Source organism: Xiphias gladius, chromosome 21 (genome assembly GCF_016859285.1).
Source record: "Xiphias gladius isolate SHS-SW01 ecotype Sanya breed wild chromosome 21, ASM1685928v1, whole genome shotgun sequence".
In the NCBI taxonomy this organism is placed as follows: domain Eukaryota; kingdom Metazoa; phylum Chordata; class Actinopteri; order Istiophoriformes; family Xiphiidae; genus Xiphias; species Xiphias gladius.
Window position 1 is genome coordinate 3,690,714 of NC_053420.1, and position 11,697 is coordinate 3,702,410.

General features: G+C 41.7%; 1 protein-coding gene across 1 annotated transcript in view; it reads left to right on the forward strand.

Annotated features, from left to right (window-relative positions):
* The window catches only part of ptprt (protein tyrosine phosphatase receptor type T), a 239,634-nt gene extending 228,408 nt beyond the window's left edge, over positions 1-11,226 (forward strand). The window contains exons 27-29 of the mRNA XM_040158914.1: positions 1,071-1,234; positions 6,882-7,017; positions 8,204-11,226. Of these exons, the coding sequence (XP_040014848.1) occupies positions 1,071-1,234; positions 6,882-7,017; positions 8,204-8,257 (354 nt within the window). The 3' untranslated portion in view covers positions 8,258-11,226. The remainder of the gene's footprint in view (positions 1-1,070; positions 1,235-6,881; positions 7,018-8,203) is intronic.
* Positions 11,227-11,697: the final 471 nt, after the last annotated feature.

The following is an 11,697-nucleotide window of genomic DNA, read 5'->3' on the forward strand; positions in this document are numbered from 1 at the left end:
TAGAGAAAGAAATGAAATGAAGGAAAAAAATGGGGGCTAAGAAACAGTTTGAGAGAGGAGTTGACTGGAAGGGGAGATAGGAGAAGTGGAGAGATAGGTAAAAGAGAGGAAATAGGTTAAGGGAGAGAGGGAAGGAAAGAAGGAGAAACGGGAAGACAGGTAAAGAGGTAAGGATTTGGAGAGAAAAAAAACAAGATAGTGCTGCATCTGTTTGGTTGTGTCAATGTGCATAGGCATGTCTGGCAAACCTAGCAGTAAACCCATCTGACGTGACGGCGGGTTTTGGTATTTTAGGTGGTGGATGCCAACCACCTCGAGCCAGACAGATGAAAACATTTTGTCTGCCATGAAATTGAAGCAAACATTATAAGATGTCGTCTTTGTTGAGTCCAATCCCATTTCTTTTGAAGAGACGTTTTGTTCAGAAACAAGAACTGATTGTAGCCTGCTAACACATGACAAGTGCTTAATGTATCACTTGAGTCTACCGTTAGATCATATCGTTATTCGTGTCTTTTAGGATTAACATCATGCCAGATTAGGGGATCACGGCGCCTTGACTTGGCAAAAGAACACGTCAGACACTTTTCGATCATCGCTTGGTTCAAGAAGGATCAGATACAGACTTCTGGATCACACATGTCAACAATCAGGGTGTCTGGAGCACCATTTAGGCATTGCCGAAACAGAACGCAGAAAGAATAGAATACTGACATGCTAGCCTTTCCACTGGGGGGGCTCACAAGGCATTTGGGATGCAGAATCAGGTGTCCTCCTTTGTGAAACACTACACAGTGGAAAAGAAGAAAAAAATGTTGAAAAAAACACATTGTTTACTGAAGTGAAGACAATGGGGGAAATTTGAGCTTCATTTTGAGAAAACATAGCATTACCACCGTGAGTGAGACTGAGACAATGATGTGATGTTTTAAACTTTACACGTGCTGGAGCACTTCGAAGGTGTTTCGGTTGTTTACCCACTTGTACTTTCCCCCATGGAATAACTGCATGATTGTTGATTGCGGTGATGACAGCTATGGTGATCCTAATCTTCACACCTCTCTCCTCAGCCACAGGACGGTTACCGCCTGGTGCAGCACTTCCAGTTCATTGGCTGGCCGGCCTACAGGGACACACCGCTCTCCAAACGCTCTATCCTGCAGTTGGTCAGGAGGCTGGCCAAGTGGCAGGAGCAGTATGACGGAGGAGATGGGAGGACCGTGGTACACTGCCTGTAAGTTCAACGTTCACACACAGATGCGCACGTAGACGCGCGTATTCGAAAACCTGATAAAATAGTTGGAAGCGGGTGGAAGGAGGACAGGAACAAATGCTGCTCACTGGGATGATAAATCAACACAAAATCATGGAAAGACAAATGTGCCCTGGGTTTGTGTGCGTGTGTGTGTGTGTGTGTGTGTGTGTGTGTGTGTGTGTGTGTGTGTGTGTGTGTGTGTGTGTGTGTGTGTGTGTGTGTGTGTGTGTGTGTGTGTGTGTGTGAGACAGGGAGAAGGAGGCACTGAGAGTTGAAAGAATTTGAGATACACTTAACAATGATAAAGTACACTTTATCTAAAAGAACAGACACACACTCTTTTCAGACAAAGCAACGGTTCACACACACAAGCAAGCACTCATAGAGCCATACCCAAACCTTTAAGGTGATATATACAATAAATGGTATTTCGAGACTCATCCATTTCTCTTTCTGTCACACATACAGATGGCCTAAACTCAACATTTATCTCAGTTCAGAAATGTCTGAAGTGCACCAAACATATTCAGTACTGATATAAAAAAGTTTTAAAGGTCTTTTCATAAATGCCATAAAAGTAGAGATTAAAAGATTACCCCCAAATGTGTCTGATCTAAACCTACAACCCACAAGCTGCTTAGAGGTTATCGCGTGAATTTAAAAGAGCTAGAACCTTACGTTTCTCTTGTTCTGTACAGTGTTAGTTGAGTCATTACAGTTGGCCCACATACCAAAACCTTAACGAGTACTCTAAGTCTCCTTCTTCTTCTTCTTATTGTTATTTCTGTTTTAAGCTTTAAATCAGATGTAGAGTTAGAATAGTGTCTGCTACGCTGCATTGCTATTATTTCTATTTTTACCAAAGATCTTTTAAACAAGCCTAAATAATACTGATTACGCACACACACACACACACACACACAGGCACATATGTGCATATGCCTGTGAGTTTGCACACAAGTACACAAACACTGCTCAGCTCCATACACTTCCTATCTAAGCAGAACAAATGAAGCTGATAATGAGGGAGGGAAGCAGAGGCTGTACAATCTATAGATAAGAGATTACAGGGACTCTCACTAACAATAACAGATGCACAGACACTCCAAACATTGCTTTAAGTACATCACCGGTGCTCATCCAATCGGCTTCCTCTGTCACAGCTCATTGGGCCAATCAGGATTGGCATTGATTTGTGAAGTTTTGTCTGCTTTTTCGGTGTTCCCATCTCTGTGTGTGTGAGGAAGAGTTTGAGAAATATCCTCACAAGTTTTATAGATTGTAAGCCACACATGGTAAGGAATCAAAGTCACTTTACCTTCTTAATTTTAATTTTCAAAAAGATTTTCTTCAGTAAAATCATCTGTCAATCAATATTTTGCCAACCGCTGAACCACTATCTACTCACTGAATGTTAAAAAGACGTATTTTTTAAATTTTCTTTTAGTCGCACGGCGTAAATAGTTTGTCCCTGGAAGAAGCAGCGTGAGCCTTAATCACTGCTGCTACGTAAAAATACCGTAAAATGACCGGCGGATCTTAGCTCAGGTATTGACCCTTAAATGCAGAATCAATGCGTAAATGCCGGGTGTCCTATATGAATAAAGATAGTGACAGAGATACGTATCCCATCGTTTGACCCCCAGCTCAAATCAATCCGCCACTCATAGCTATTGACTTCACACGTTTAACTCTGAACTCTGCGGAAAAGACAAATTGTACAAAATTCTTAAAAGTACATCAGTTGTTTTCCAATAAAACAATAACGGTACGGAATTCAAATAAAGACAAAAAGAAAAATCATTTGGGAGCAAATCTTTTAATCACCAGCTAGCCCGGCTGTCACGCTCAGCCCCAGTAAATGTGAGTGATGGGGATGTAAGCTTTCTCCGCTTCTGGCTCAAGACAGCTACACTGGCTAATCAGCCCCAGCTATTGATTTCACAGTATCAGTAATACCAGAGATAAGGGGGGACATGATGGTTCAATCAGTAGCTGGTGAAATGGATTATTTCTCTGCTTCTTCTCATCTTCACTTGTCCCAGAGGTTGAAGTCGTTTAATGATGAACAAATGTCTCATTTTCAGCGAATCACACTCGGGGAACCCCGGTTGTTATAAGCAGCAGGCTTAACACAGCAATCTCTGTGTGTGCTTTATTGATTTAAACGTTCTGTATATAAATACGTATTTTATATTGAGCTGTCTAGTCCAGACGGATCCCTAAAATATTCACAGCATGTAGCTGTTCATATCTGTAATAATGTGGTTCCAAGTATGTCTCTCTCACAAAGTACTTAACCAGCCACACTGATTGCCACATTTTCTTTGTTAGAGTCTTTGGTTCACAGGATTTAGTTCCGACATTTCTGTTGTCCAAATAAGCTGATTACCCTCCAGATTCCACGTGAATTTCTGGGCATGATGTGAACATGAGCTGCGTACATGAGTGAGTGAGAGAAATCTGTTTTACCACCGCAAAAAAAAGAGGAAAAGATACGACTGCAAACAGGCAGCAGTGGGACATTGAATTAGCTTGGGGGTGTTAGGCTTAGATGTGAATTTTAGATTTAACATTTTACAGTTAAGGGTTTTCAAAAAATTATTCTAACCTTAACCAAAGTCCAAAAATCAAACAAACACTCAGGCTGGATCTTGTTTTCAAATGTTTGTAGATTTCTATCGATTATGATAAAACTGTACTCACCAAAGTAACAGGTGGGTTGTAAACAAGCCAAAGGTTTAGCCTGATTATCTAAACCACTTTACTTGGAGGCATAACTGAAAGGGAGTAAACCGTTCATGTTGCTAATAATCCATCATTGCACAGTGTGGTGCACGACTGTGGCAAGTACGGTAGGTTAAATAGGGAAGTGAATCTGTGAACGTGATGGATGTGTACGATAGACAGGTTTTGCTAACCTGGAAGTTTGTCTATTTAAACCTGTATGAGTGTCTGACTGCTCTCTGGCTCCATTGAACTTCTTTCTAGTGAGTGCCCTGTTCCCAGATCCCAGTTGAAAAAAAAAAAAAAATCAGCAATTACCCACAGGACAACGGTATAAATATAAGATCCATCGTCAGAAAATCCAGTTTTGGGTGGAGAAACGTAGTCATCATGTAATCTGCGTCCACAACACCTTGTGCACGTACGTGTAGAGTTTTTGGTAATTTCGGGGGGGAGGTGAAAAGGTAATTTTCCTGCTTTGTATAAATGAATATTTCGATTACAGTTTGTTTTTTCCTTCAACACTAACCAAATACCGAACCAAGAGCCTCAGCATCGACTGTTCTCTGGTGTGAATAACAGCAGCCACTAATGGACGGACACGTTTTGTACATACACCGTTTTCATACCATAACACCTGTACGCCAGCTAAAAGCGCAGAGATCACGATTGTAGAAGTGAGGAATGGCTTGTCGAAGGAATTTTCTGTGGCTTTAGTTGTATGCTCGTGGCAGTTTCTTTGACAATAAGCTAGATTTAGGGGTTTACTGGTTGACCATAGATATTGATGTTAAAAAACTACCAAACGTCTCATTCCTAACGAAACTGTTAAAGTTATTCAGTTGCCTTGACCCACACTAACACTTGAGTCTTGACCTGTCTTGATTTTATTGAGTTTGCTGGTTATTCCTCAGCAATTAGGTTCATAATATTAATGTATTTTACCCTAAGATGTATTTTAACAGCACTGATGTAAAATGTATTGGCTCTCATTTTGTCCTCCCTTACCTAAAAGTTACCTTTTTAAACTGAAGCAAGCACCTGAAAAGATGAAACTTGCATGAAGTCAGAAAAGAAGTGCATAAGCAATAACTTTTGCATTTTAATATCCAGGCCCAGTTCAATGAAGGCCTCAGGTGTGAATTTACACATTTACACATGAAAAAAAAAAAAAAAAAAAAAAACGTACTAAAACCTGCTGAAAATGACTTGGTTCGTGAGCTAGAGGTATCGCTGTGTTTGAAGAGGTGCTGAGCTGAAAGGGTTTTCAATCACTGGTATTGTGGAACATTTTATGAATGTGAAATATTTTCTATTGTTTATAGTTTACTCCTTTTGAAAGCATTAGATTATAAGAATTGAGCAAGAATAAGAAAGTTAATATAATCTGGAGAATCGACCACTAATCTGACGCCGTCTAACGGACCCCGGTCGGAGGGCAAACTCTAGCGGTCCTGGCATTGCTAATGCGGAGCAGGTGGGTGGGTGATTTTTGTGACTGCTGCCACTCTTCCTCTCAGCACCTGAATGTTTTATTCAGTCTGAATGGTGAAGGAATTCAGCTGGAACCAGGTGAGACGGCAGAGTCTGGAGCTCTTTTCATGGTGGGTGGTCTGACTTCTGACTGGCAGGGCCCTGACTGCTGATTGCGGCACACAGCCAGTAAACACACAAATATGTTTGCCTCGCTGCAGAGTTTGTCCATTACAGCAAGTTATCCTCTCTATAAAGTCTAAGAAGAGCCAAATTTGAGTTTTAGAAACCTATTCAAACGTCTTAAATCCATAAGTAGAGCTCTTATTCTTTACTCCATGTAGTGACAGGTTCCTTTGCACTGCATGTTCAAGCCGTCACGTCCTGTCATTCTTTGTCTCCATTAGCCTTTCCTTCATTTTTATTGTCTTACGTGTTTTACTTGTGGGTAGCGTTAGAAAGGTTTCTCTAACGTCTCAGATTCGGCTTTCTGGAACCTGTATGTGTTCTGTACAGTGATTTGCATGTTTTGAGCGCCGTAACCCCACAGTTAGAAACCTAGTTAGGCTTTGTGTATTATTCTCTTTTTTTGTCTTTCAACTTTTGCATTATTTAACCCATATAGGATTTAAGAACCAAGGGATACAGCCAAGTCGTTCTAAAAGCCTGTTCAATTAAAAAAAAAATAAATAAATAAAAAGCTGAAATTTGACAAATCTTCACCATTTTTCCTAAAGTCATAAATATCCCTGCAGGGACAGGTGTGTGTATTGAAGTTTAATTTTCTTTGTTTTCCCTCTAAAGTCAGATATGAGAGATATTGACGGTTAAGAGACGTTAATTACATTAATCATTATACTGTATGAGCAAAGCTCTTCTAACTCTCCTCTAGCTCGTCTATCTATTACTGTGCACCACAGTGTGACGTCTACACGCAGAACCTAATTAAATCACTAAACTTAATCTAATGAACGCTTACCGATCCTAACCTTTTCCTTTGCCCTTAAACCTGAGGTTTAATGATTTCTAAACAGAAAACCAATCTTCCTACACTCAAACACGGGTGATAAAAGGCAAAAAGCAAGTTCCTGCTGTTCTGTGAAGGGGGGGGGGGCGAACATCTCTGACTTGTTGAACTTCAAAGCAGCTGGTTAGAAAAGATCAGATGTCAATTTTTAAATTCTCCCTTTCTTTTTTAAATTCTTTGTTTTCCCTTCATCTCTCCAGCTCTCTTTCTTCTTCTTTTTTTTTTTTACTTTCACCTCCTATGATCAGCATGAAGATTTCGGCTAAAAAAAAACCCCCTCGGTTTCCAGGATGACGGTGATGTTGTTTAATCATGACTACCTCCTCTCCTCCCTCCCTCCCGCTGCTCCCCTCCTGCTCCGGCCTTCCTCCTCCTCCTCCTCCTCCTCTTCCCCTGCAGTACCGGCGGAGGGCGTTCTGGAACGTTCTGTGCCATCTGCAGCATCAACGAGATGATCCAGCAGCAGAACATCGTGGACGTTTTCCACACCGTCAAAACACTGAGGAACAACAAGACTAATATGGTGGAGACCATGGTGAGGACTCCCAACACGGGAAACACCGATTTTGTCAGGAGATGACGATGAAACAGTTTGCAGGTCAGGTGGTCAGGTGGATATGGAGGGAAAGTCTTGAAGAGGTCTGACAATTTCATTTCACACAGACATATCAACTTTTATCAAGAAACATACAGTCACATACCGGCTGTGCATACCGCACCTACATATACACAGACAAAACATAGATACTAGGGCTGGAGAACAGACTGCCTTTTTGGCATTGTCGGCACTGAGAGGCTCTTAAAATGTGTCCCGCGCTGAAGTGAGACTAAACAAGAGCCAGTGACACATAACGAGACGTTCCACCATTATTGTAGCCTGAAGTCCAGCTGAGACTCTGAATTCTCGCGGCGTAATTACGACGTAAAAAAAAAAAAACCTGACCTAAAACCAAAAACCAAACAAAAGCAAAACCAGCACGGGGAATGCAATCTCATGCGACAATTACTGGTGGTACAGGACTTCCAACACGGATTTTCTGTCTGACCGGTGAGCTGGCACGACACTTACTGAGATATACGCATGCAAACGCGTACGTTTCATACGCGTACACAGAAACAGACATAGTGTAGTAGCCAGAACCCTGGGGCAGTTGTCCTCTGGGTGAGACAGTTGATGCCTTCCTCTCCATGGCTACGTGCATGGTCATATTCACACACACACACAGGTAGCAGCTGTCTCAACACCTTCCTCATCTCCTTCCCGAAGAAGTGATCAATTTGTTAGTCCCACCTTTGGACTGCGGTATGTGGTGTATGTGTCTAAAAGAGACACACAAACCAGCACAATCACTACTACACCCCCACACACACAGTGCGGGTTTAAAAGGATTATGCTTCTGAACGTACTGATTTCCAATATTTATCAAAGCTTTACTGCTTTACTGGCTGGAGGGAGGATTTAATTGGGATCGCTTTAGATTTTGTGTATCTTCACACACAGCTCTGTTAGATCCTACGAACACGACTTGGATTGAATTGAACCAGAGCAGCATTTTCCGACTTTAGACGATGCTCAGGGAAAGTATATTTGGGATGTTTAAAATATTTAAAATTGACATAAAGGTTCATACTTTTGAATCTTTTCTCGGCAATGTGTATCAGTTAAGAGATCATTTTGAGGACACTGAGCTTTGCTTTCTGTTTTGTTTGTCCCTCCACAGGAACAGTACAAGTTCTGCTACGAAGTGGCTCTGGAGGCGCTCAGCTCCTTCTGATTGGTTGCTGGCCCAAATTCTCTTTTCTGATTCGCCTTTGACGCTGCCTGTGATTTTCAACACAACACTGGATTGGGACACACACACAGTACCAAACTGCTTCGTGTTGACCCGAACCCGACCCGTCGGCATGTGTGCCTGTGTGCGTGTGTGTGTGTGTGTGTGTGCGCGCGTGTGTGTGTTTGAGAGCGCGTCCACATGATTGTGTGTGAATCGGAGAGCGCATGCTTGCATATCTGAGCGTGTGCGTGTGTATCTATATGTGTGCCTGTGACAACACACACACACACACACACAACCTGTACAGAAGAGAAAAAAAACAAAAAAGCGACAAACATACACACTGGTGATTTTTGTGTGTGTGTGTGTGTGTGTGTGTGTGTGTGTGTGTGTTCGCTTCAGCGAGACTGGGGACTTTACGTGCTTGTACACAGAAAAAAGAAAAAAACGATATGTTGAAAAAACAAAATCCGATGTTTAAAAAAAAGCGCCAATTTTTCCTTCTCTATCTCTCTACTCTCTGCTGGGCTGTGATGTGACTAATGTACAGTATTTCCTTTTTAGATATATTCTACGCCTTGAATGTTGTCTCCCTCTGAAGGCTGGACGCACACTGGAAGATTTTTCGGAAACTTTCACATTTAGCTGAAGTTCAGGCGACGCCGCGACTCCGCATTTTGGACCCCGACGTTCATCCGCACGGCGTGGAAAGCAATGGAAAGCGTTCGGCTGAGTTTAGCTCAAATGTGGAGGGTTCAGTTAGCAAAAACCAACAGGCGCGTGTGAATCATTCTGGCACTTTCTCTGATAAATTTCCTCGTAGCAAGAGGCTGCGGACTGTGTTGATGTTAAATGCCAGTGATACTTGTAATCCAGTAACTGGCTACGAAATTCCCAGCATGGTTTCCTTTCCTTCATACTGCATCGAAGCACGGTCCTTTCTAACTTTCTTGTGACAGAAAAGGTCACTTTTATTTGGACAAATGCTTACAAATACTGTTCAGACGGGGCGAAGCAACATGTCAGACGCTACAAGTTGAGTCCGGCGCACGGCGAAGAATAAAAGCATTAGACAGAGGAAAGAAAAAAAAATCGTCCCTCGCCTTCAAGATCAAACGTCGTTGTCTCTGCTCCAGGGCTTTTTTCTTTGGGGCCGTAAGGAGAAAAAAAAAAGTTTAAGAAATAATTTTGGATAAAATTACGGAAAGTCAGTCTTGTCAAAATCTTACAGTGTGCATCCACTCTTACTGTAAATAAGATAAGACAACCACAGTCAAACAAACAAACAGACAAACATCATGCACCAGACACATTACAAATAAAAGCTATCATTTCAAAACACTATCACTCTAAAATGCTGCGTCAGTGTCATTTTCAGCAACTCTGTGATTATAGTCTGGAACGAAGTCTTACGTTACCTTACTACAAACCGGCCACGTAGACATGTTGTCAAAGAAATTGAGATCTATATTTTTGCATATTGCACATTCAGCGGACCCCCACATGCAGAGTGACTTACAATGAGGAAGCAGTTTGGAAATAAGCTCTCGAACGACCAGATACTGAAAATGAAAAAACAAAACAAACAAAAAAAAAACAATGCCCTTATTCCAGATGAAAAAAATATAACTATAACAAATATAACAAAATATAACTTATTATACCTTTTTGTCTGGTTGGTTGATGTGGTTTTGATCGTTGCTTTGCCTTGAAAGTGCTGAAAGGACAGTGAACAAATTAGGACTGGCCCGACGATGTTCACGCGCCCTGTCCGGAACTGCAGGCTGGCAAAAACAGTCGTCTAACAGCCTAACAGTTGTCTTCAGTACCGTGTAGCTTACAGCTGTTTAAAGTTAAAGCTGCATTTTCTTAGTTTGGATGATTTGGGCTTAAGCTGGGCTGTGAAAATTGTGTATCTGTAATTTCTTTTCCCCTCATGCGACGGTGAAAAAGTTTGTGTTTTTTTCGGGTCGTTTTTTTTTCGGTACCTTCTTATTTAAGATACAAAATTCGGATGCAAAGGCAGACGGAATTTGTTTAAACACAGCGTTTGGAACTGTTGGCTGCCCGTTCTCTTTGTCATTCACCTCAGGCCGCTCTGACATTATCAGCCTGGTTTGGCAGCATTAGCATGCGGGAAAGCGAGGCACAGGAAAAATGTCTGTGCACACATTTTTTGTGTTACTCTCTAAAGTTAGATCATTCAGAAAGTAGTTTCAAACCAGAATTGGACATGAGTGAGTGCAGTATAAACTCTCCCGGCGGTAATCAAAGAGGTAAACTCGCTAAGTTTCCTTGGTTTAGGTAAATTCCTTAAGCCATGCTGTGTTTCGTGTGACACACCGGATAAATTTCGGCGAAAGCGAAGCTTGGGGATTAGACAGCTTCCCGGTCCTGCCAACCATCATTAACATGACAACACAAAGGCAAAGAGACAGGTCACATTTACTTTCCCTCTGCAAAAGCCTCAAGTTTGCTTTCCGCCGAGCCCACGAAGGTGTGCAGATTTAAAAATTAATTTGACAAACTCTCTCCACGGCCTAATAGGAAACGATATCGGCCGGTGATTGACCCCAGGGTGGAAGAAGGTCAACGCGGCCGACGGTTCAGATGCCACTGCAGCTCAGGGGACATGTGTTGGAGAGTGGGAATTAATGAGAATTAAACAGGACGTGTCACCGTCCTCAGCTCCCCCTTTATCAGACGTTAGACTTTCTCTGTTGTCCCATTTAAAAGACGTGAGGAAAACTAGACCAAAAGCGCAGATTAAAGAAAAATCCTCTGTTTTCGTTTCAGCACCCTCTGACTGTGTTGAGTCACAAGAACTGCGATAATATTAAGGGGATTCTTTGGCACATCTGGGGGATAAAAACATAGTCACATATAGCCTGAGGTAATATGGCCGATAAAAAAAAAAAACAAGACACCAGAGTAAGGGCTTCAAACACAACAGTTCTGTTATAGAGGAATCATTGAACAGTTTTGTACGTCACTATGTTGGGTGAAAAAAAAGAAAAAAAAGAAAAGAAAAACAGTTTAACCCATTTTGTGATTTGCTTTTATGTCAGCCATCAAGTCTTACCAGCAGGTGTTAGTATTTTGAGATAATGGACGACCCAGTTTGGAATGACAATTCACTCTGGTGAACGTTTGTTTCGTCAGCAAAGTTTGCTCGTAGCTTTCGATGCTCGTGGCCAGAACCAGCATACTTGTGGAAAAATGTTGTGGCAAACTGTTCGCTTACCTTTTATTTTTTGCCGGAGTCCAGTCAGGCTCGTTAATGGACCTATCAAGACAAAGACAACGTGTTTTGAAGACAATGTGAATGCCAGAAATGCTTTCCTTTTTATTGTGTTGGATCGATTCATGGCCATTCATCTGTATTATATATTTTGTTTTTCTCTGGATTTCTTTTTTTTTTTTTCGTCCTGAATTTGTAC